This window comes from Ylistrum balloti, unplaced genomic scaffold (assembly GCF_031769215.1).
Source record: "Ylistrum balloti isolate Yb309-2 unplaced genomic scaffold, AGI_CSIRO_Ybal_v1 Utg370342, whole genome shotgun sequence".
NCBI classification, from domain to species: domain Eukaryota; kingdom Metazoa; phylum Mollusca; class Bivalvia; order Pectinida; family Pectinidae; genus Ylistrum; species Ylistrum balloti.
In genome coordinates, this window is record NW_026782246.1 from 744,861 (window position 1) to 771,259 (window position 26,399).

The following is a 26,399-nucleotide window of genomic DNA, read 5'->3' on the forward strand; positions in this document are numbered from 1 at the left end:
GACTTAAGGAAAGAGGAACAGAGGGAAGGACATGGCGGCGACTATATGCTCCCCCGAAAATATTTGGAAAGCATAAAAATAGGAAAGGAATCCATGACTAAGGAGGAACAAGCCAACTGGACTCAGCCTAAGAGACAATTAATGGCTACATTGGTGTAAAATCTATACTTACTCCTGAGGGACATTGAAGAGTAGGCACAAAGCCTTCATAACAAACTGGACAATTTGTGGGGGGTCTCTGTAGGACCGCACTTCCTCCAGATCCCTCTTGTGTAGTACACTTAGGGCTGAGAGAGCTGCCTGGTAGTTAGGGTTCACCTGGTACAAATCCAAAAAGGTTTGTTAGGGATAATCAAGATCAATGTAAACATAAAGTAAACATTATATATAAATAGAATATTACATATAAACAGAATGTTATATACCAATGTTGACAGAGGTCTGCTGTTACCTGCATGTAGCAGATTGTAAAATTAACATTAAGTAGTTATCTGTTAACCTTTCAATGGTTAAATATGAACCAAATGAAATATAAAAATGTTTTCTACAGCAACAATGCATAATTCTTTACCATTTCAAATTCTTTCTTTAAGGGCCAAAACTCATTAGAAGAGAAATATACATTATGCCTTCATTGTATTTGGTGTGGTGCAAATTTATTACTTGCCTAAACACATAAAATTAGACAAAAGACGAATTATATGAGTATATATGTGTCACTAAGATTGTAACTATAAAAGTGTGTTTACAAATAATGCAACAAAAAAAAAAAAAAAAAAAATTAATTGAAATGTCTCGGACATGAATGTCCCCTTCTCCTTTATGTATTTGATATTTTTTGCTATAAATGATAATAATGAACTTGACCTTTGAACTTTAAAAATCAACTCGTCCCAAGTATTTATATATAACTATTATAAGTTTACAGACAAGAAAAATCACCATATGGAAAAAATTTCCAAAGAATCAACATCCTGTTATTTTCATAAAATATGTGGACTTTCATTTTCTAGGTTTCTGACAATATGTCAGCTGTGCCATGATGACAGCCTGTGTTTAAGGTGTAAACATAAGCAACCTCCAGAAGAATACAGTATCAGTATAACTGGCTTCAGGAGTTGGTGCTCTTTAATTTTTTAGCTATCATAAGAGTTGTCGAAATCATTTTCTAAAAATGAATTCAATAAACGTAATGTCATTCTGTAGGTTAATTAATATTTTTTTTATATAAATAGTAACAAAGACCTTGGTTTTGGAACACTAACATTCAAAATCATCTGAGGTATTACAGAACATTGTGGTTTCTTGAGTGAGAAAACTGATATTGAACAAGACAGGACGAATCATCAAGCCTCCTAACAAATTCTGTATCATATTTATATGTTGTAATTTTAAATAAATAATCATATTTTCACAATAAATACAAAGAGTCTAATAAAATAATTTTAATACAAAACTTGCTGACAATGTAGATTTCTTTTTCCTTTTGGTGCAAAATATTTAATTATGAAGAAAATAGTGCTACAGGACATGACTGACAACATCAACAACAGTCATTTGTGCAATACATTGATAAATTATTGACCAATGGTGCACATGCTTGCACTGAGACATTAACCAATGATGAAGAAGCTTACATCCCTTTTTGGGATTGACCCAATGGTGAAGAGACTTACATGTATCCATTGACCAATTATAAACATGCTTACATCGAGTGATGGAGACACATGTACTGTTTTTACCTCTGTGTGTCGGGATACCTGATAGTCTGTCAATCAAATGTGTATACTATAGCAACGTAACTTCTTTCTGAAACTTGAGTTTTTTTTTGTTTCCAAAAGACCCCACATGACCTTCAAATTCACTTATTATACATTAGCTACAAATTTTAAACCTATGCACTGCACCAGTCTCTCACTGAATCATATGATTAAAATTATGTTGTTGTCATAGGTCGCAGAGTACTGTAATGATAGAAATGCTAAATAAGAATGAAAAAACTCACACCAGTAAAGCGTTAGATATGTAAATGTATACATGGCACTAAGTATTAGAAGAAAATGTCCGAAAACTATCCCTACACTATCTTTACTCTTAAAATTTTAGAGTTAAGATGCTGTAACAAAATTTAACTGTCAATTTGGATTATGAACATATAAATCATAGCTACATGGAAAATAAATAAATCTATGATAAAGCAATACCTGATGCCCCCGTAAAACATTGTGTTTAAAACTATTTCCACAAAAGTACCCTGAAAAAGTAAATCTGCAACCTATCCCTAGACATGCCCCAATACCTGGTGGCATCTCAAAGCATGGTACTCTGTGATACAATGAAATTGCCATACCCAACACCTGTAAAATGGATGTACCAAGTGGTACCTCTGTCACCTTTTACCTCTACGCTGACTAGTACCTTGTATTGTGTTGAAGTGAAGTGTTCCACTACTGGGCCGGAGCCCTTCCTTGGCTGTTTGTTGGGCTACAGAATCACACACCGATATAAATTCTCTTCTATCACACAGTATGTTAATATATAGTTCCATTAATCCACTCTCAGATCTCACCGAAACCTTTTGTTTGTTTAAATTAAACCTTGAAAATATTGATATTCATTCTTTTCTGATATCTTTTGTAAATAACAAAATCACACCTAAAAATTACAGAAAAGTTTGCTTCAACCTTAAAATCACACAAAAAAAAACATTGCTGCAGATCTAGATGAAAATTATTCTGATGAATTTGCAATGAAAGTCAAACGTCTAGTAAGATCATTCTGCAAATATAGCACACACACACACACACACTTGTGAAAGAGTCGTGAAGATAAACAAGTTACCTTGTCAAACTCTGTCTGTGCCTCCCGTCGTAGATCTTCCAAAGGTGTCTGTAATTCCTCTATCTTCTGTTCCTGAGCCTTACACTTGTCAAGAGACTGAAAATCATTACAACAAGATGCATAACCATCTTAACTGTTTCACAATAAAAACGATGAAGTTCCTGCCATCCAACTAACATTTTCTGATTCAGCAAATTTGACTTTGTCCTTTAATGTATTGTTTGCTGATGGCTTTATTACTATGTCAACAGCCAGGGTCATTTTGAGGAAGGCTATCCTTGTAGTAAATGGTTGCTATTTCACTGAACAACATACAGGAAGCCCACCACATGTCATCCAATGCAATCGTGATGAAATATTATGGCCAAGAGAAAACAACAACAACACAGAACTGTCTATTTCAGCTTATTGAGAAATACAAACTGACAAAGCGCAGAACCACATCATATTACATCTTCATCAGAGGTTTTATATGTCAGTGTTCCAATAGCATACACATCATCATTCCATGTTGTAGATACAGACAGGTAGATGATTTAGAAAGCAGTTAATAAAACCAATCCAAATTTACATAGGTGATGGATATAACCATGTAGTTGATACAAACAGATGATAGATATAATAAAATAGATATGTAGGACATGGCAAGAACTGCAAATTGGACAATTATTAGCCACAATCTTATACTGATGTCCCCCTAGAGCCTAATCTCTATAAACTTTACCTCATTCTGATGTCCCCCAGAGCCTAATCTCTATAAACTTTACCTCATTCTGATGTCCCCCACAGCCTAATCTCTATAAACTTTACCTCATTCTGATGTCCCCCAGAGCCTAATCTCTGTAAACTTTACCTCATTCTGATGTCCCCTAGAGCCTAATCTCTATAAACTTTACCTCATTCTGATGTCCCCCTAGAGCCTAATCTCTATAAACTTTACCTCATTCTGATGTCCCCCAGAGCCTAATCTCTATAAACTTTACCTCATTCTGATGTCCCCCTAGAGCCTAATCTCTATAAACTTTACCTCATTCTGATGTCCCCCACAGCCTAACCTCTATAAACTTTACCTCATTCTGATGTCCCCCAGAGCCTAATCTCTGTAAACTTTACCTCATTCTGATGTCCCCCTAGAGCCTAATCTCTATAAACTTTACCTCATTCTGATGTCCCCCACAGCCTAACCTCTATAAACTTTACCTCATTCTGATGTCCCCCAGAGCCTAATCTCTGTAAACTTTACCTCATTCTGATGTCCCCCAGAGCCTAATCTCTATAAACTTTACCTCATTCTGATGTCCCCCAGAGCCTAATCTCTATAAACTTTACCTCATTCTGATGTCCCCCAGAGCCTAATCTCTATAAACTTTACCTCATTCTGATGTCCCCCAGAGCCTAATCTCTGTAAACTTTACCTCATTCTGATGTCCCCCAGAGCCTAATCTCTATAAACTTTACCTCATTCTGATGTGCCCCCAGAGCCTAATCTCTATAAACTTTACCTCATTCTGATGTCCCCCAGAGCCTAATCTCTATAAACTTTACCTCATTCTGATGTCCCCCTAGATCCTAATCTCTATAAACTTTACCTCATTCTGATGTCCCCCTAGAGCCTAATCTCTATAAACTTTACCTCATTCTGATGTCCCCCTAGATCCTAAACTCTATAAACTTTACCTCATTCTGATGTTCCCCTAGAGCCTAATCTCTATAAACTTTACCTCATTCTGATGTCCCCCCAGAGCCTAATCTCTATAAACTTTACCTCATTCTGATGTCCCCCAGAGCCTAATCTCTTTAAGTTTTACATCATTCTGATGTCCCCCAGAGCCTAATCTCTTTAAGTTTTACATCATTCTGATGTCCCCCTAGAGCCTAATCTCTATAAACTTTACCTCATTCTGATGTCCCCCAGAGCCTAATCTCTTTAAGTTTTACATCATTCTGTTGTCCCCCTAAAGCCTAATCTCTTTAAGTTTTACATCATTCTGATGTCCCCCTAAAGCCTAATCTCTATAAACGCTACCTCAATATACTGCTCTCTGTGTTCCTCGACCTGCTCCACAAGCTCCTTGATCTCGTCCATGGCTGCCTTGTGTTGAGGTGTCAGGGCTGACACCTGCCTCTTGAACTGGTTGATGCTTCCAAATGCCTCATTCACCTTCGATAAAGCCTGTTCATGCTTTCCTATGTTCTCCTGGTGGATAGAATAATAGATACAACATTACCATCATGAATAAATGTTGCTTTTCACTTGATATCTTGAATCCACAGCGTAGGTGATAACTCCATCAACAGACTCATTACAATATATCATAAACAGCATCTTTTCATTCTTAATCGAACGACATGCTTTGTAAATCTTTCAGATGAAAAAGATAACTCCATCAACAGACTCATTACAAAATATCATAAACAGCATCTTTTCATTCTAGATCTAAAAACATGCTTTGTGAATCTTTCAGATGAAAAAGATTTTTGTAAAACAATCTTTTTGACAATGTTAGAAAGTTTGATGAGGGTGAAATGTTTCAATTTCTCTTGAACTCCTGAAATTGATGACTAAACTTACCCGTTCCTTTTTCACAATAAAAGCAGATATGACCCTGAACAAATGTACAAACTCCATGAAGGTCAAAGGTGAATAGAATCTGAGTGGCTCCCTCTGGTGGCAGAACTGACGCTCTATAATGTTCTTGGCCGAGAGATGCATGTAGGCCATGGCCTTGCTGGTCATTGCCATCTGCTCCAGCATCCGGGTCGGGTGCCATGGGATAGAAATCTGTGGAGTTACAACAGTGTAAATAGGTTTGTTTTGTTTGTATATTCAGAAAAAAATTCAGCTCTGAACATTTGTTAAGCATTGATATATACAACATAAAACACAAAAAGCAAACACCATGCAACTGACCTTTGACCTTTGATCTTGAAGCCAGACCTCAGCAATCCTGACATATGCCTCGTAGGTCCACGGATGGAACATGTCCACAGAGCTGGCGTACTTAAGCAAGTTAGGGTAAAGGTTTAGCTTGTCATGGAGGTTTCGTATGTCACTGGAGTAACTGTTACCTACAACCAAAAAAAAAATGTTCCTGGTAAACTGACTCTGGTCTACGCTTGACCAATATCATATGGTCATCTTCTATCATGCTTTATATCATTCCTATTCTCTAAACTGAGACCCCAATACTTCAATATTAACCAAACACTCCAATAGCATGGCGGAGCTAGTACCAATCTAAGTCACCAATAAACTACCAAAAAAATACCAGCCCCATGTATCCTACTGGTTATAAACCCTATATAAGTCTGGACGTACAAGGACAAACCAAATATCCCCATTATCAGCCTGGGCATGCCATAACCAACTTAGAAACACAACATTTAAGTGTGCATGCCAGGACCTATCCAGCATTAACATGGACATGGCAGCAATATTGCCAGCACGAGCCTAACAGCATGGTAAGGACAGAATGATTACAGATTTCATTAGATTATCAGGTATGTCGAACACTTCATAATGGCAGCACTTACCTCTATAGTTCAGACACACTATGATGTGAAGATTTTGTTTGATCTTTTTTAAGTATCGTTCAAAGGCCTGTTCTATCTTGTCTACACGTTTAGTCTGTACTCCGCCTGGCATCATCTGTGACACAATGGCCTGGACCTCGTCTTCGGTGTACAGACCTGGACTGGTGCCTAGAACACAACAATCACCAAATTACTATCCCTACATCAAAATCAGGGTCCTGTCACTACAGACATGTAAAAAAAAAAATTTTCAGAAAACTTGACGGAAAACAAAACTTGAACTATCAGATACAACTGCAATATGAGGGCATATACAAAAGACTGGTCAAACTCAGACCTATATACAGATAATGAGATACAGAAAAGAATTCACCCTCACATGCTACATTACCTGATAAATTGTTCACATGAGTAAGAATATATATATACACTGGGTTGTAATTAACTATTTTGAAACTAAATATACAAATCAGCAATCACAGAAAAAACAATCAGAATACAAAAAGTTTTCCCTGTTGTATTCCTACACATGACTGATTTAGGAAACTATATCAATTTCAATATGCAAATATGAAACTGACTATGTCAGCAGGATTTGATCTGTGAAATTGATTACAGGGGTATGTTTTTTTTGGTCTGTGTGTGTGTGTGTGTGTGTGTGTGTGTGTGTGTGTGTGTGTGTGTTTTTTTCCTGATTTCTTGTCAATGGAGCTCTTCTGAATGTAAACCACTACGAAACATGGTGAACCCAGGAGAGGCTTTATTTAAATATCTTTGTTTTACAATATTTTGTGAAATGACAGTGAAGGCTCTCAATACACCTCTTTTTTTAGGAGAAAATACAACATTTCTTGAAAATCATAACCAAATATGATTCAGCTGCCATCTTGGATTCTTTGCTAAATCAAATTGTATCACGTGATATATTTAAGTATAGATGATTCTTAATATACATGTACCAGTTTTAAGGACAATAATCAATCATTTAATAATAATAATGGTATATTTTCAATTTTTCAAATTTTGATATTGAGAAGTAAAGAGCACAATAGTGATATAATCATGCAATGAGATACCAGAAAAATGTACATCACCAAATTTTTCTTGTGGTGCTTAAGAATTCAGTTTAGGTGACATTCCACCCCAGGTGGTTTATAATTATGGAACAACTGAAAGAAACAAAAAATTTAGTCTGAACGTTGTGAGACCACATCTAGTGACAGTATATCTATTTAGCTACATACCTTCAGCCATGAGACAGCAGATGTCTGCAAGACACTCCATTCCTAAGTCTTCATGAATGAGCAGCACTGTGGGTTTACCCAGAATGCCGGTGTGGTGACAAGCTCGTTTGATGTGTTCCCGTACAATCTGGTGGTTCCTACTGACATCCGTCTGTGGTTTAGGCTCAAACAACTGTAAGTACAAATCTCTCATCATATCCAAAGCACAGTGACAGTGACCTACATACATGTTTCAGTGACCTTGACCCAGTTATTGACAGACATGTGACATTTGAACTGGAGATACCTGATACAATCCAACCTTGTTATCTCAAACTCAGACTTTGAGATAGGCGAGTATTTGATTTAAGTGGGTTTGAACGTTTTGTGTAAAGTTTGGCAGGAACTGACGAAATGCTTCAAATTAAATGGGGCCTTCGAGTTATATGAGTTTGAGATAACAAGCTTCGACTGTATTGCAATATCTTACCAAACAGGCCCTCCATGTATAGCGTGTAACAATATTAATTCCAATAAAGGTCACATGATCTTAATAATTTGAATACATTAATACAACAGGTTATTAATCTATAGCGAAATGTCAAACAGTTATTCTGCACAAACTTTGTATACATGTACAATTTCATATATGAAATATTTGATTATTAATTTTCAAGTTTTCAGGATCATGGGAGGTGATTTAAGTATATGTCCAGTGACAGGAGGTGGATATCGATGAGTTACCATCACAAGGAGGTACAAAGAGGTACAGAAACTGGTCAGTCTAACCGTGACGAGATAGAAACCAGAAACCAAGTTTATACAGAGGAAACATGAAGATGTTATTAGATGTATAGAGCTGACTGTGATGTCGTCAGAAAAACCTAAACAATCATATTTTTACATTAAATCTGTCAAACTCATCAAAATATTGAAAACATAAGGAGTGAAATAATCTGCCATGTAACTCGAGATTATGTATGATTACAATATGATGCACCTTTGTAAATAATCACAGTGAATGTAGAGTGTAGAGAGAGGATATAAAATAGTTATACCCATTGATTCCATAGAATTACTGTCCATAGATATTTAAATCCCCATTGATAGCATAGATTACTTCCCATAGATACCATGACATTACTGTCCATAGATACCCTGTAGTCACTGCTCATCATTACCAAGAATTACTGCCCATATATGATGGGGTCATTATCCATAGTTACCACCACTGCCCATAGATACCATGGAACATTACCTTTTTATATCACAGGATTACTACCCATAGATATCACAGGATTACTACCCATAGATATTACAGGATTACTACCCATAGATACCACAGGATCACTACCCATAGATATCACAGGATTACTACCCATAGATATCACAGGATTACTACCTATGTATGCCATGAGATTTCTACCCATACAAACAATCAGGTTGCTAACTGTAAATACCATGAAGTTCATTTTTCCTGGTTATTGAATGATATAACTGATGACAAACAGGAAACAAGTAAGAGAGATACCACACGAGAGATACTACTCGAGAGATACCACATGAGAGATATCACATGAGAGATACCACACGAGAGATACCACATGAGAGGTACCACATGAGAGGTACCACATGAGAGATACCACACAAGAGATACCACATGAGAGATACCACACGAGAGATACCACACGAGAGATACCACATGAGAGGTACCACATGAGAGGTTCCACATGAGAGTTACCACACGAGAGGTACCACATAAGTTTTAACACATGAGAGATACCACATGAGAGGTACCACATGAGAGGTACCACGTGAAAGATACCACATGAGATTCTGGAGCTATACATACACTTAAAGTGAGACAATGTGGCAGATGATACAGAGACAGTTTGTTATATCTTCAGGAGCCAATCACCAAGGCAGATACTGTTACCATAGTCACATGCTTTGCCACACCCACTTACCCAACAATTCAGCCCCTCACACCTCCCACCACTCAGCTGTGACATAACAACAAGCAAGTTAACAAAACCTACAAGTGGTGGGCTTTTCAGGCTATTGAATGAGTTAACCTATGAACTCATTACCTAATGAAAAACTGAAATGTGTTCTTTCTTTTTCTCAAATTTGAAAAAAATCAAACTAAAAAAATGTTGAGTGCAAGGATTACTGCTTGAATCCTGAGTGATGTCAAATTGATACAATGAGACATTATTTTTCATTTCCCAATTCACTATATGACATTCCCACAGTCTACTCCACCTTACCACATATTACTGCACCAAGAGACACATCCTCCTTCCATTTTCACTAGAGACACCCATTCTCCCATCCATTCTGGTTTGAAGCATGCCCACACTTGAGACACACCCACTGTCCACTTCACTGTTTGACATAATCACTCTCCATTCTAATTTGGGGCAAGCTCACATTCTACCTCAAACTAAGATATATTCAGCCCCCATTTCACTCTATGAGAGACCAAGTCATTTCTTTTTTTTTTCATTTTTTTTTTTCCATTTTTTTTTTTTTTCTGAAGGACTTGCTTTAGTTATCACAATCACCAACAAAGTTTATTCAACATATCACCATACCATGCATCTTGTAAAAAATAACAACAAGCATTATTGTTTACCATAACCATAACATGCACCAAAGATGCTTGAATGGCCTGCATGCTTTAGATGTTTACACAAAAATGTATCTTAGAAAAATTCCCTTTCAACTCCATGCAGTTAATTAAATCCTGTATGTCATTAATCATGGAAGACAGAAATTACTCATTGCAGTGTAAACTCTAAAACTATTATTTCATCTGTTCAAATGTTAAATATTATGATTATAATTCACTTAGAAAAGAAAATACCAAGATTCTCTAATACAAGTGAAATATAATACATTTTAAAGAAAATGAAATAAAAATTTGTTTTGCTCAAAAAAAAAAAGGAAACAAAGCAGTAGTGTCATTTTTGATACTGTATTAACACAACACTTTCTTATCAACAATACAGCGTCTTTTACAATTGGCTGCTGTATGGTATATTCTGACATATTTTTCTGTTCCTAACTCATAGTAATTGCAAAATTATCATTACTGTTCTAACCACACCTTAACTGTATCATTACTGATTTAACCACACCTTAACTGAATCATTACTGTTCTAACCACATCTTAATTATATTACTACTGTTCTAACAACACCTCAACTGAATCAATACTGTTCTAGCCACACCTTAACTATATCATTACTGTTCTAAGCACACCTTAACTATATCATTACTGTTCTAACCACACCTTAACTGTATCATTACTGTTCTAACAACACCTTAACTATATCATTCCTGTTCTAGCCACACCTTAACTGAATCATTACTGTTCTAACCACACCTTAACTATATCATTCCTGTTCTAAACACATCTTAATGATATCATTACTGTTCTAACCACACCTTAACTACATCATTCCTGTTCTAGCCACACCTTAACTATATCATTACTGTTCTAACCACATCTTAACTGTATCATTACTGTTCTAACCACACCTTAACTATATCATTCCTGTTCTAACCACACCTTAACTATATCATTACTGTTCTAACCACATCTTAACTGTATCATTACTGTTCTAACCACACCTTAACTATATCATTCCTGTTCTAACCACACTTTAACTATATCATTCCTGTTCTAACCACACCTTAACTGAATCATTACTGTTCTAACCCCACCTTAATTGTATCATTACTGTTCTAACCCCACCTTAACTGTATCATTACTGTTCTAACCACACCTTAACTGTATCATTACTGTTCTAACCACACCTTAACTGTATCATTACTGTTCTAACCCCACCTTAACTATATCATTATTGTTTTAACCACACCTTAACTGTATCATTACTGTTCTAGCCACACCTTAACTGTATCATTACTGTTCTAACCACACCTTAATTGTATCATTACTGTTCTAACCCCACCTTAACTGTATCATTACTTTTTAATCACGCCTTCACTGTAACTTTTCTCCCTAATTATCTAATCATGCCTCAACTACATCTCACATATCCTATCTGTATTTCATGTTTGCTAACTATATTTTGCATATTCTAACTACATGTCTTAGTTATATAACCTATAATCTAACAATGGTTTATTCATTTCTGAACATTTTCTTCAGGTTGGTAATATCAATAGAATAAAAGTTCTTATAACACAACCTGTAGATGACTTGAGTGTATTACAATGTCACATTTCGATGAGTACACGGTCAACAGACTCTCATACATCTATGACCGAGTGTTAAGAAAAGCATAGCTGAATCGACTACAATTCATGTTTACCATCTCTTCACACTATTTTTGACCTTTGTATACACAGGATCATAGAGTAGCCTTAAAAGTTGGTAAATTCTATGCCATCTTATACACTACATGTGTCACTGCTGGTATGCTTCACACTCCTCACTGGACTAAGTGTTAAAAAATGCCTAGCTGGATCAACCACAATACATGTTGCTATCTTGTGTACTTGTTTTTCTATAATCTGTTTACTTCTCGTCTCAGATTATAGAACCGCCAAAAAAGTTGGTCAATTTCACACTTTCTCGTACACTACACTTCATATGTCAGTGCTAATATGCTCCACACTAGTAATTTTTCTAATGAAGGTGACTGTGTAGTCATCAAAACGTCGCACTCACATTGTCTACTGGTTGTGCCATAAGAAATTTTATTCGAACAGTTAATTTAGTAAGGTTTCATCTCTAGTGTTTCTAAGCTACTGTTGTTAAGTTTTAACGATGTTTAATTATATCATCCTTACCATTCCTAAACTACCGTTGTTAAGGTTTAACATCATTAGCGGTAACTATGGTTACAAGATTATGTTGCGATGTCATGCATTCTGATTATAATGAAAAATTATATAACCCAGCATGCGTAACACAACTTAGCACACAGATCTTTTGACATGCCTTACGTCGCACACCTTAATACACACCATCTTGTTTCAAACGACTTACCCCGCGACATTTACGTCTGCAGCAGCTACTGGGGGCTTTCTGAATGTGCATAAATGTCTATATCATGTGAAAACCTCCCAGACAACCTTACTGATGCTCAAGCCTATTTTTCATAGTCAAGTTTAATCAACATTTTGAAAATATTGAAAAAATACTGTGATCTATATACTTAAGAAATCCATAACTTTGAATGTATCTATTTCTCAAGAAAATTTTTTGTTTGTCATTTTCAAATAGAAATTCACTAACCCTTCGACTACAATATCTCTTCATTAATTTTTTTTCTTTTGGTCCAAGTTGGAGGGATTGCTGGTCCTGTTACCTTAGTCAGACAAAACATCCTTTAGCAGGAGTGTGGTTGTCTGGTCTGAGAGGAACTTTACCTAAGCAACTCTTACCTTACAATGTGCTATATAGGATGCTAAACGGACCAGAGTTGCTCGCCCAGTGGAGTATGTCATTCCCAGCAGCAGAGCATGACCTCCTGGGATGGCCTGTATAAGCAAAATTCTCACTTGGAGTTAACCATATAAAATAGAAGATGACTATAACACATGAATTTCAACAAATCCTATGTATATATTGATCATTATTGTCTTTTTGTGGAACATTATGTCATGATATAAATCAAATCTTTTGCAAGGTTCTCAAGATCGGACAATGGGACAGACAGAAAGGGGTATCCCCCCTTCCAACCCCTCACTACCAATACCATGGGAGTATAAAAAGGGAACATTTTTTGTAAGAAACTCAATATCCATGGATAATTTTCCAATTTTTCATCTACAAAACTCAAAAATGAATATTTCCCTTATTCAGAAAATTTGATACCAACATTAGCAGGAACATAAATTATATAATCTATAACAGTATTTGACTTACCAGTACACGGCTCAGCCTAGCCGCATGTCGTAGGGCCTCACTGAAAAACACAAGTTCCAGTCGTTGTGACGTGCCGGCGTTGTATACATTTAGACATGTGTTGAGGGCTTCTCCGAGCATCTCTTCCTGGCAATCCACATAGCCTACAACAGTTCAACATAACATCTAGTTTATAAATTATAGCAGGGCTGTATTTTTCAATAGTTCAAATGTAATCATGGTAAATACTAGCCACAATATACCCATCAGCTAGAGAGAGATTCTCTTTAGCTCGATTGGTTGAGTTTCAGACATGTAACCGAGAGGTCCCAGCTTTGAATCCTAGTAGAGGCAATGAAAGAAATAATGACCTCTATTACACAAATATTCACAGTTATACCAAAAGCTTAAAATCATCAGGATGCACTTTCTATGAAAGTCATGAAATGTTCAACTCTTTCCTCCATCAAGTTGATTTTTTAGAAGTCCATTTTTTTTGGTGGTTTATTCCATCCTTGAAAATAGCAAAAAAAATAGGACCCCACAAAAAATTAAACTTTTACAGAATGATTTTTTTTGGTTACTTTAATCCACTCAACACAATTGTCAACATTTTTATATAGCTAACAGATATCCTAACATTAACACACTCCTCAGCCTCTGTCACCTTTCACACTAGGAACACATACCCTTCTCCACCTGGATACCCTGAGTCTCAGTGTGGGTCGTCAGGAAAAACTTGGAGAAGATGAAGTCTGTCAGAGAGTCTGTTGGTGCCTTGATCTGCAAAATAACAGTAAAGTATGTTACATTCAACCAAATATTTAAGTCCCCAAAAATTATTCTATATTTCCCTAATGTAAAATCTGAAAACTTTAAAGTTCCAAAAATGGCCAGTTTAGATGTTTGATCCCAATATGCCAAAGGCGTCCAAAGTAGAGAGTTTTATCCCAAAGGTATCCAGTTTAGAGAATTTGACCCTAAAGGTGTTTGATTTAGAGAATTTTACCCTAAAGGTGTTTGATTTAGATAGTCTGCTCCACAAGGATTTAGAGAATTTTACCCTAAAGGTGTCTGATTTAGATAGTCTGATCCAAAAGGTGTCTGGTTTAGAGACTTTGACCCAAAGGTGTTTGTTTTAGATTGTGTGATCCAAAAGGTGTCTTTGTATTCAGCATATCTAAATGGACATAAGATGTAACATTCCTGAAAATCTATAAAAACAATCAGAAAAATAGACAAAGCAGGAAACAAGTCTGCTGGAATCAACCGAGATCCAAGAATGCTGACATAGTCATATCATGTGACCTTTGACCTCTTTCATCAAATGAAGATAAACTAAAACATCTTCGAGGTGTTTCAGAGTCTCCAGAGGGTCAGTATGCTTAATGATAAAGGCAGAAATTTCATACCTCTTCCATACATAGCAGGGGGCCAAAGTAAGCCTCATGTTCCCAGTCCGCCAGCAGACCTGCTTTAAATGTCACTGTTTTCATCTTTAGACTGCCATGGCCAGATCTACCCTGTGTTTTCAGACTTGGTGTGGTGGAGACCTTTCCCCCAACTGTGTTACCCTGGCTCCCTACAAATATAAACAGCTTTAGAACATCAAAAGTTCACACATATTTCTCGCCAAATCAACATGTTTCAAGGACCAATAAAAAAAATTGAATAGATAAATAGCCAATGAACATATTTGCTTTTTGATCTACCTAAGAAATAAATCAATAAAGAGTTCCTTTTAAATTTCTATCTGGTGTCCTGGAAATCACATTCATCAATGACAATATCATGTTTAATGTTAAGAAAAAATTACATTAAAGTGATGTCTGTAACAGTTGCCACCAGAACAACTGAATTGTGTAGAGGTAAAATTGGAGTGATGTGTTTAATGATGTATTCAATTAATGAAGCTCTTGGTTTTGCAACTAAATTAAATCAAAAACCTTGCCATTGACAAAATTACCACGGCGACCAATGATCTTGATCAAGTTACACAGTAGAGATCAATGACCTTAACAATTTGATCATGACAATGATCTTGACAAGGTCAAACATTATAACGAAAGAACAGTGACAATAAAACTCTGCTGGAACAATTAGACTCTGACAAGGCATTGTGTGACTTACCTCTGCTGGAGTGACCTGAGTGACCTATATTTATTACCTCTGCAACAGCAGTCAGACTTTGATGATATTTGGTGTGACTTACCTCTGTTGGAGTGACCAGATTCTGATCAGACTTGGTGTGACTTACCTCTGTTGCAGGGACCAGATTCTGATCAGGCTTGGTGTGACTTACCTCTGTTGGAGGGACCAGATTCTGATCAGGCTTGGTGTGACTTACTTGGTGTGACTCTCTGTTGGAGGGACCAGATTCTGATCAGGCTTGGTGTGACTTACCTCTGTTGGAGGGACCAGATTCTGATCAGGCTTGGTGTGACTTACCTCTGTTGGAGGGACCAGATTCTGATCAGGCTTGGTGTGACTTACCTCTGTTGGAGGGACCAGATTCTGATCAGGCTTGGTGTGACTTACCTCTACTGGAGGGACCAGATTCTGATCAGGCTTGGTGTGACTTACCTCTGTTGGAGTGACCAGATTCTGATCAGGACTTACCTCTGTTGGTGTGACTTACCTCTGTTGGAGGGACCAGATTCTGATCAGGCTTGGTGTGACTTACCTCTACTGGAGGGACCAGATTCTGATCAGGCTTGGTGTGACTTACCTCTGTTGGAGGGACCAGATTCTGATCAGGCTTGGTGTGACTTACCTCTGTTGGAGGGACCAGATTCTGATCAGGCTTGGTGTGACTTACCTCTGTTGGAGGGACCAGATTCTGATCAGGCTTGGTGTGACTTACCTCTGTTGATCAGGCTTGGTGTGACTTACCTCTGATTCTGATCAGGCTTGGTGTGACTTACCTCTGTTGGAGGGACCAGATTCTGATCAGGCTTGGTGTGTGTGACTTACCTCTGTTGGAGGGACCAGATTCTGATCAGGCTTGGTGTGACTTACCTCTGTTGGAGGGACCAGATTCTGATCAGGCTTGGTGTGACTTACCTCTGTCTGATCAGGCTTGGTGTGACTTACCTCTGTTGGAGTGACCAGATTCTGATCAGGCTTGGTGTGACTTACCTCTGTTGGAGGGACCAGATTCTGATCAGGCTTGGTGTGACTTACCTCTGTTGGAGGGACCAGATTCTGATCAGGCTTGGTGTGACTTACCTCTGTTGGAGGGACCAGATTCTGATCAGGCTTGGTGTGACTTACCTCTGTTGAGGAGGGACCAGATTCTGATCAGGCTTGGTGTGACTTACCTCTGTTGGAGGGACCAGATTCTGATCAGGCTTGGTGTGACTTACCTCTGTTGGAGGGACCAGATTCTGATCAGGCTTGGTGTGACTTACCTCTGTTGGAGGGACCAGATTCTGATCAGGCTTGGTGTGACTTACCTCTGTTGGAGGGACCAGATTCTGATCAGGCTTGGTGTGACTTACCTCTGTTGGAGGGACCAGATTCTGATCAGGCTTGGTGTGACTTACCTCTACTGGAGTGACCAGATTCTGATCAGGCTTGGTGTGACTTACCTCTACTGGAGGGACCAGATTCTGATCAGGCTTGGTGTGACTTACCTCTGTTGGAGTGACCAGATTCTGATCAGGCTTGGTGTGACTTACCTCTGTTGGAGTGACCAGATTCTGATCAGGTTTGGTGTGACTTACCTCTACTGGAGCGACCAGATTCTGATCAGGCTTGGTGCGACTTACCTCTACTGGAGCGACCAGATTCAGATGAGGCTTTGTGGATAAGTCTTGGTGTTTCCCGACCAACACTAGTATCTGTGCTACGTGTGCTGGAGTCTGAAGTGAAAGGTTCACACGTGTATGGGGACAAAAATTGTGAGTGGTAGTGCACATGTTAGAGTGCACAAACACTTTAGTAATACATACAAGGTAAATGTGAACACACAGGTAGGAACACACAAATATTGAAGGATTTAGGCTTAAATACACTATACCATATCGAACATCACCATAATTCTGTAAATACATTTTGTACTAGACATTCTTTATAAAAAACCAATATTGAAAAAAATAAAATTGAATCAACTGAATTGGAGTATGTGCACACACCTCGATAAACATTCTGACAGTTATTTCAATCAAAATTGACCTTCATCAGTTGCCTGTTATTTCTCAATACCCTAGCATCGCTGATCATTCCAAGAGGGTTTGTATGATGCAGTCTCATGAATACCTTATCTCAGATTTGTATCAAAAGATGCTATTGACTGGTGAGTCTTGTCTTCAATCCTTTGATTTATAAACACTTGATACAGATTTGTAAAGCCCATGTTTTTATGTGTGAAATTGACATGAATAAACTTTTTTTCCTCTACATATTGTCATGTGGCTGAACGGTTATGTATAAATTTTGTGAGATTCTTAAGGTAGGGAAAGGTTTAAGGCGCTCAGGAATAATCAAAATGGATTACATCAATGACAAAAAATTCACCACTCTGCACAAACTCTGGACACACTGACCAAAATGGCAAATGACCTACCTGTCATGCCTGACGATTCCCGACTGCTGCGGCGAGTGGACACTCCTTGAGACAGGTTTTTAGGGTCAACATCTATGAACAACAAATGGAAATATAAACAATGGCCCTACAATATGTAAATCGTTGTAAATATTGCAGATACCAACTAAACCACAACGTATGTCGTAGATAACCAATAAACCACTAGGTATATCAGAGATAACAAATTAACCACTGGGTATATTGTAGATAACAAATTTACCACTGGGTATATCGTAGATAACAAATTTACCACTGGGTATATCGTAGATAACAAATTTACCACTGGGTATATTGTAGATAACAAATTGACCACTGGGTATATTGTAGATAACAAATTAACCACTGGGTATATTGTAGATAACAAATTAACCACTGGGTATATTGTAGATAACAAATTAACCACTGGGTATATTGTAGATAACAAATTGACCACTGGGTATATTGTAGATAACAAATTGACCACTGGGTATATTGTAGATAACAAATTAACCACTGGGTATATTGTAGATAACAAATTAACCACTGGGTATATTGTAGATAACAAATTAACCACTGGGTATATTGTAGATAACAAATTAACCACTGGGTATATTGTAGATAACAAATTAACCACTGGGTATATTGTAGATAACCAATAAACCAAACAAAACTTACCTCTGGGAGTATCATAAGTATCTGTTTCTGTCTCTGTAGTTTCTGTATCACTGCTTTCCTCCGTTTCCTCAGAACATTCTGTTTCGTAGTCCTCCGACTCGCTCTCTCCACGTGGTTCAGTACGAACAGATGCCATAGTTTCAGCGCCATCTGTTGATTAATAAAATACCAGGTTACAACCACAATCTGTCAACGTTTGTGAAAAATATCTTTCCTCATTCTTTCTATGTGTTACCATACTCCTCTTGTTCAGATTAAAACCTCACATTTTGTTTGATATTACATAATCTACCTGGTACACAATCCATAATCTACAGAGTAATTAGATCAGAACACAGAAACTAAACAAATATCAGGTGGTACAGTGGTCACATATTTACCTTTTATCATAGGGAACAGGGTTCGATTCCCTGTTCAGACTTATACATACAATCAAGGGGTCACCTGCCTACCACATGGGTTTTTCCCAGAAACACATGCTTTTTTCTCCCACAGTAAGACCCCTTCAGCCTGCACTTCAAACCAGGCCAACAAGAGTAATTATTGTTAAACTGTAAGCTTGTTTCACCATAGTTGTAAAACAAATAAAGTTGACAAGTTCACTGTTGTAATATCATGGATATCAAATAAAAATAACAAACATTTGTATTGTCAGTAATTATGTAAGATGTAAGAACTTCCACCTGTCTTGCTGAATATCAGCAACGTTTTCAGTTACATAAGAACACTAACCTGTTTTGTTTGTGACAGGGGTCGTGTTGGCGAGATCGTCACTCTGAGTTTGGGACTGTGACACAGAGAATGTCAGTGTCTGTGACTGAGATTTCACATCCTCTTCCTCCTCCTCCTCATCTTCCTTCACTTTCTCCAACTTTGGTAGATTTTCTAGTCTGACCTCTCTTGTCTCTTCTTCCTCCTCCTCATCCTCAACTGGTGATACAGGGAGGGGAGATGTTGTCTGTGGTGTAACCCGACCCTGTATCAAAAGAACAAATGGTCAAACATGGTGCTACACACCAGGAAACATGATACAGTCACAAATATTCACACATGGTGCTACACACCAGGAAACATGATACAGTCACAAATATTCACACATGGTGCTACACACATTTCACACAAAGTTCTACACACCAGGAAACATGATACAGTCACAAATATTCACACATGGTGCTACACACATTTCACACAAAGTTCTACACACCAGGAAACATGATACAGTCACAAATATTCAAACATGGTGCTACACACATTTCACACACAGTTCTACACATCAGGAAACATGATACAACAACTGAATCTAGAGTAAATAACATAATCAAAATGGTGGTAGAAAACATAAACAACACATCCATTACCGTCTGAGAGACTGTCTCCTCAGAGATGGCAGCCATTTCAGTCTTAGGATCATCCCGGGCCATACAAAAGTATTTCATCACAGTGTCTTCAATTATACGTGAAAACCAGTTAGAATCTGAAACAAAGACCAGTGTCCAGCAATTAAAATCTGTCACAGCAGCTGGTGTCTAACATTTGAAATCTGTAACAGCAATTGGAGTCTGACAATTAAAATCTGACACAGCAGCTGGTGTCTAACATTTGAAATCTGTAACAGCAATTGGAGTCTGACAATTAAAATCTGACACAGCAGCTGGTGTCTAACGATTCAAATTTGAAACAGCAAACAGAGCCATGCAATTAAAATTTTAAACAATTAAATCTAGAAAGTGAGCTCTGAAACAAAATTCAATAGTTACAGCACAGGATATGAAACAGAAGCTAGCTACAATTACAGTAAAAAGCTGTGTAGCCTGTTTAACCAAAAAATTTATGACATAGTAAGACTTACCATCTTCTGTGACTAGACGGTCAGCAAATGTCCTTGTGCACTCGTGACACCACAGCTGAGCAATGACCTTCATCATGGGAGCAGCTGTCTCCTGTGGCTGAGCACCACTGGCCATGCTGACTGAGCGTGAGCGTGATTCCCAGGAAGTCTGGCGAGACACCTGGTTACTACGGCTACCACCTTTAACAATACAAAACAGCAGAAATCATCCAGCAATATGTTAACCATTTCACAAGCTTAAAGTTATAGAAGAGTTAGTTATCATTTTAGATATTTTCAATACAGACCTTTAATATTTCTGTGTTACTCACGGGAATCGTTATGGCCATCCTTTTTCCGTCTCATCATCTTACGTGTCCTTGACCTCGGAGACATGAGAAGGATTCCGTGGACAACACGAGAAATGTCATGAAGTGTGAAGATGTAGTGGGCATTAGCTGGTGTGGCGCGGAATTTCTCCTTAATACGGTGGTACATCTCCAGAAGGGCAAGGGTCATTGCCTATGACAAGGGAGATAACTCTTACAAAAAAAGGAACACTCACAACACAGAACAACAGAGAGAGAGAAGAGGGACAGTAGTCGTAATAAAGTGAGCCCACTCTCACTACAGATCAGGACCTGAGTTATTTTCAGATGCATCATATTCCTTGACTCCTGTGTTAAATAATCTAATAACAAGTTTTTTGCAGATTTTATAAATTTACCATTTTGAATCCTTTCACTTCATAACAAAAGAGACAAACTGATAAAGTATGATATTTCAGTGTCTTTACCCGAGCAAACTCAAAGTGGTGTTCCACAGAGTAGGTGGGGAATTCCTCCAGCCAGTTCTGTAGACTGCGACCATACATACTGAGCAGGCCATCTAGAGCTGGGGTAAACAGAGTCAGCGTCACAAACAGTCGTGTCAGGCGTGACGACATCACATGACATGATCTACCCATCCCTGAACCTTAAAGAAAAAATTGGAAAGATTTTATTCAAAACTTTAAAAGACATACATATACATTTCTTTTATCTTCAGTGTCATGTCACATTACAATGTACTGGAGAATTGAAATCTCATTAAAATATTCCTGTGTTACCAAAACAAGGGAGATAATTTGCCCATTTTGCATGTTGTTTCATTCTGATACACAGAAGTGAGATGCTGTTTTCACTCAATATCCTTTAAAGTAGCTAGTAACAACATGTAAATGCCATTTAATTATAATACCTGGTACACTGGGAAGGGTGGTTGCTGTCAGGAAAAGTGCCTCTTCCATGCCTTGAAACTCCTGACGTTGTTGGTCGTATGTACCTCCCTCTGATAACACCTGCTTGAGTAGCTCTAGTGGAGGCTGATAGCCTGAAACACATTATTATCATTGTCATTGTTATGTTTATATAGAAATAATGTATAGATCACATCATGGTCCCTCTCACAAAAATAGCTAATCATGTGTATACTGAATTAATATGATCTATTTTGAGAAGATTTTCTTATCAAATTACACATATATTTTCTTTTCTAATAGATGATATCACAGCATATTATCTTCCCTCCAAGTCTTTCAATCTATATTGTCTGCCCCCCTACCCTGGGTAGGCTATGATATTCTATCAGAGTATCAAATCTTCCCTCCTACCCTGGGTAGGCTATGATTTTCTATCAGAGTATAAAGTCTGCCCTCCTACCCTTAAAGTCTGCCCTCCTACCCTTGGTAGACTATGATTTTCTATCAGAGTATAAAGTCTGCCCTCCTACCCTTGGTAGACTATGATTTTCTATCAGAGTATAAAGTCTTCCCTCCTACCCTGGGTAGACTATGATTTTCTATCAGAGTATAATGCCATCCCTCTAAGACTATAACTTAAGGCAAATAGTTGCATTTTACCAGTTCTTACATCTGATTCACCTGCTGGTATTACTTACTTTCATAGCACTGAGCATGACTGAGATCATCAACAAAGAAGAGGTGGTACTGTTGAGACTTGGGTGGAGAACTGGTCCCACCAGGTCCGGTTAATACATTTGATGTTTTGTGTTTGAGCTCTAGGATCTGAGCTACCATGGTGTGTTGGAAAAGCTCGGAGGACATACTGCGTGACATAATGATGCTGGTGGAGCTGTGCTTCGGCAGGATCATGTTCTGTTGGTGATAAGACAGGTAACTATTAGTAAATTAGGCCATCACAGGTAAACACTGGTAAACAAGGACATCACAGGTAAACACTGGTAAACAAGGACATCACAGGTAAACATTGGTAAACAAGGACATCACAGGTAAACACTGGTAAACAAGGACATCACAGGTAAACACAGGTAAACAAGGACATCACAGGTAAACACTGGTAAACAAGAATATCACAGGTAAACACTGGTAAACAAGGACATCACAGGTAAACACTGGTAAACAAGGACATCACAGGTAAACACTGGTAAACAAGGACATCAGAGGTAAACACAGGTAAACAAGGACATAAAAGGTAAACACTGGTAAACAAGGACATCACAGGTAAACATTGGTAAACAAGGACATCACAGGTAAACACTGGTAAACAAGGACATCACAGGTAAACACTGGTAAACAAGGACATCACAGGTAAACAAGGACATCACAGGTAAACAAGGACATCACAGGTAAACACTGGTAAACAAGGACATCACAGGTAAACACTGGTAAACAAGGACATCACAGGTAAACACTGGTAAACAAGGACATCACAGGTAAACACTGGTAAACAAGGACATCACAGGTAAACAAGCCTATAACACAGGTAAACATTAATACAGACAATTGTTTCATTTCATGATAGTTGTAGAATTGTTTAACAGTATGAATCTACAAGAAGCTATATACTTGTATGAAGATATCTGAAGCTATCTATCACTAGGACATTATTTACCTGTAAGGTATTTACCTGTATGGTATCTTCCTGTAGAGCATATACCCTTGTATGAAGCTATACACCTGTAGAGCATTATTTACTTGTATGGTATCTACATGTAGAGCATACCCTTGTATGAAGCTATACACCTGTAGAGCATTATTTACTTGTATGGTATCTACCTGTAGGAGAGCATACCCTTGTATGAAGCTATATACCTGTATGGCATTATTTACCTGTATGGTATCTACCTGTAGAGCATACCCTTGTATGAAGCTATACACCTGTAGAGCATTATTTACCTGTATGGTATCTACCTGTAGCAGAGCATATCCTTGTATGAAGCTATACACCTGTAGAGCATTATTTACCTGTATGGTATCTACCTGTAGGAGAGCATACCCTTGTATGAAGCTATACACCTGTAGAGCATTATCTACCTGTATGGTATCTACCTGTAGAGCATACCCTTGTATGAAGCTATACACCTATAGGACATTATTTACCTGTATGGTATCTACCTGTATGATTTCATCTACCTGTTGGAGAGTATTTACCAGTATAAAGCTAGCTACCTTTAAGCCATCATCTTTCTGTATGAAGCTACCTGTTGGACAGTATTTACCAGTATAAAGCTAGCTACCTTTAAGACATCATCTTTCTGTATGAAACTATCTACCTGTTGGACAGTATTTACCAGTATAAAGCTAGCTACCTTTATGACATCATCTTTCTGTATGAAGCTACCTGTTGGACAGTATTTACCAGTATAAAGCTAGCTACCTTTAAGCCATTCTATTTCTGTATGAAGCTATCTACCTGTTGGACAGTATTTACCAGTATAAAGCTAGCTACCTTTAAGCCATTCTATTTCTGTATGAAGCTATCTACCTGTTGGACAGTATTACTGTATGACATGATTTACCTGTATGAGGGTAGTTTTGCCTACACCTGGATTGCCTGCAAGGAGGACCGGATGACAGGCACCCAGTAAAAGGTCTATGTGGTAAGTGTACTTCTCCACCTGTAAAAAAATATAGATTATTTACTATATAAGTCAGTAAGTAATATATCATTACTTATAATTATATTAGCCAAACATATTGTAACATTGATGATTACATAATTTTTTCTTCATGTATCATGATACACTCATTCAGACAAAATTTTCGAACTAACCTCTGTTGTTAAGGTAAAGCCTCCAGCCATGATCTTTGTGCGCTCCTGCTGTTTATCACTCCAGCGAATGAAAGTTCCTGTCGTCTCATCTAAACAATAGTCATACACAGATCCCATCATAGGGATCCGCACCGGGTGTGAAGTTCGATACAGAGCATCGTGGGAAAACTTGCTAAACTTGTCTTTAAACCTGAACAAAAGAATAAGAAAATGTTTCATGAATCACTCAATTTGAATTGGTTCCGAGAACCATCTCTCTAATATCCTCTTCTCTGTTACACAAAGATTAAAATATTTACAATCATCTCATACTTTGTCATACATTTCTTCTTTTTATTATAAACATCATACATGTTATATATTGTGATTCTCATACACAGTATGTAAATAACAAACATTACATATGTATTCTAAATACTGTACATGTCTTATCATATTTATCTTGTCCTGTCGAGGGGCCAACGGTTGATTTATTACTGAAAGTCAAGGGGTGGGCTTATTACATGACAGCGAAAAAATATAGGTTAATAACAGTACTGAACAGCAATATTACATATGGATGGGCTTATCAACAAGCATGGGCTCACAGCAGATAAATATATAAATATATGATTAATATCTTATAAACAGGAACAGTAAATATAAATTTTCATTTATTTATTTTAGAACAATTATGAACCAAGTTATTTCAACTTAATACTAATCACTCTTGTTGGCCGGGATGTAAGCACTTGAAGGGCTTTAGGAAAAGGGAATATATAAAAAAACCCACATGATCAGCCAACCTTTCCAAATCCATTCTTGGAATCAAACCCCTGATGACTAGGTTAAAGACGAGTGTGGTATCACTGCGCCACCCGCCCACCGAATATATGTATTCCATGATATCTGTTGTATATCACAAACATCAAAAATCCTAATTACAGTACCTCTGTATTCGTAACAATGATGTGAAGACGCACCTTTCGTGGATGTGACCGCCAAATCCCCAGACGTACGAAAAGGCAAATACACCTTTAAGTATCTCAAGATAGTTAGGAATGAGTTGTTCAATGTGTGAGCTCCCTGTCAAACGGCTGGCAGTGTGTTGAGAAGTCATAATACTGCTGGTTGGAGACTTCTTCCCTGCATCTGTAACACGTATGTTCACGGAAATAATTATTATTGTTTATTAAACCTGCCACATGCAAAATCTATGATATAATACAGTTTGTCCCTTTCTTTCATCTGCTTACACTTTACAAGTCTTATCATTTGATCTGGAGACTTTATCTCTCACCATAGAGTACATTTTGACCTTGTAACCTTCAGTGTTCACTTTGACCCAAACATTTTACCCACCTACCTCAGTGTACACTTTGACCTTTTGACCTCACCATCCATCAGTGTTCACTTTGACCCCAACATTTTACCAACCTATCTCAGTGTACACTTTGCCCTTTTGACCTCACCATCCATTAGTGTTCAATTTGACCCCAAAATTCTACCCACCCATCTTGATGTTTATTTTGACTTTGTGACTTTACCGTCCATCTCTGCTTGTATCTCTCGCTGCTCCAACTCCTCGCGGAGGAAGCCCTTATCCAATAAGGCAGTCATGTAGCGGAGGAAAGTGCTGACTTCCTGGATACCTGGTGCCACCTGGTTAGCCTGGGCAGCAGTGTGGCCAACATCCGTGAGTAGGGCTGGGCAGCACTCCTGGCGTAGGAAACGGAGCGTGGGACCAAACACATCTCGCACCAAGTCCTCCCATACCTTCATCCTATAACAGATC

At 37.8% G+C, this 26,399-nt stretch overlaps 1 protein-coding gene across 1 annotated transcript in view; it reads right to left on the reverse strand.

Annotated features, from left to right (window-relative positions):
- LOC132553644 (dynein heavy chain domain-containing protein 1-like) overlaps nucleotides 1-26,399 on the reverse strand; it is an 87,988-nt gene that overhangs the window by 16,525 nt on the left and 45,064 nt on the right. The window contains exons 54-79 of the mRNA XM_060217904.1: nucleotides 26,152-26,387; nucleotides 25,588-25,756; nucleotides 24,626-24,815; nucleotides 24,372-24,470; nucleotides 22,491-22,707; nucleotides 21,792-21,923; nucleotides 21,349-21,527; nucleotides 20,885-21,074; nucleotides 20,574-20,753; nucleotides 20,083-20,198; nucleotides 19,457-19,700; nucleotides 18,725-18,874; nucleotides 18,050-18,121; nucleotides 17,253-17,345; nucleotides 14,895-15,064; nucleotides 14,172-14,265; nucleotides 13,504-13,646; nucleotides 13,020-13,115; nucleotides 12,622-12,660; nucleotides 7,620-7,791; nucleotides 6,376-6,543; nucleotides 5,753-5,910; nucleotides 5,414-5,623; nucleotides 4,868-5,038; nucleotides 2,842-2,937; nucleotides 173-318 (exon numbers count right to left, since the gene is read on the reverse strand). Coding sequence (XP_060073887.1) covers nucleotides 173-318; nucleotides 2,842-2,937; nucleotides 4,868-5,038; nucleotides 5,414-5,623; nucleotides 5,753-5,910; nucleotides 6,376-6,543; nucleotides 7,620-7,791; nucleotides 12,622-12,660; nucleotides 13,020-13,115; nucleotides 13,504-13,646; nucleotides 14,172-14,265; nucleotides 14,895-15,064; nucleotides 17,253-17,345; nucleotides 18,050-18,121; nucleotides 18,725-18,874; nucleotides 19,457-19,700; nucleotides 20,083-20,198; nucleotides 20,574-20,753; nucleotides 20,885-21,074; nucleotides 21,349-21,527; nucleotides 21,792-21,923; nucleotides 22,491-22,707; nucleotides 24,372-24,470; nucleotides 24,626-24,815; nucleotides 25,588-25,756; nucleotides 26,152-26,387 — 3,930 coding nt within the window. The remainder of the gene's footprint in view (nucleotides 1-172; nucleotides 319-2,841; nucleotides 2,938-4,867; nucleotides 5,039-5,413; nucleotides 5,624-5,752; nucleotides 5,911-6,375; nucleotides 6,544-7,619; nucleotides 7,792-12,621; nucleotides 12,661-13,019; nucleotides 13,116-13,503; nucleotides 13,647-14,171; nucleotides 14,266-14,894; nucleotides 15,065-17,252; nucleotides 17,346-18,049; nucleotides 18,122-18,724; nucleotides 18,875-19,456; nucleotides 19,701-20,082; nucleotides 20,199-20,573; nucleotides 20,754-20,884; nucleotides 21,075-21,348; nucleotides 21,528-21,791; nucleotides 21,924-22,490; nucleotides 22,708-24,371; nucleotides 24,471-24,625; nucleotides 24,816-25,587; nucleotides 25,757-26,151; nucleotides 26,388-26,399) is intronic.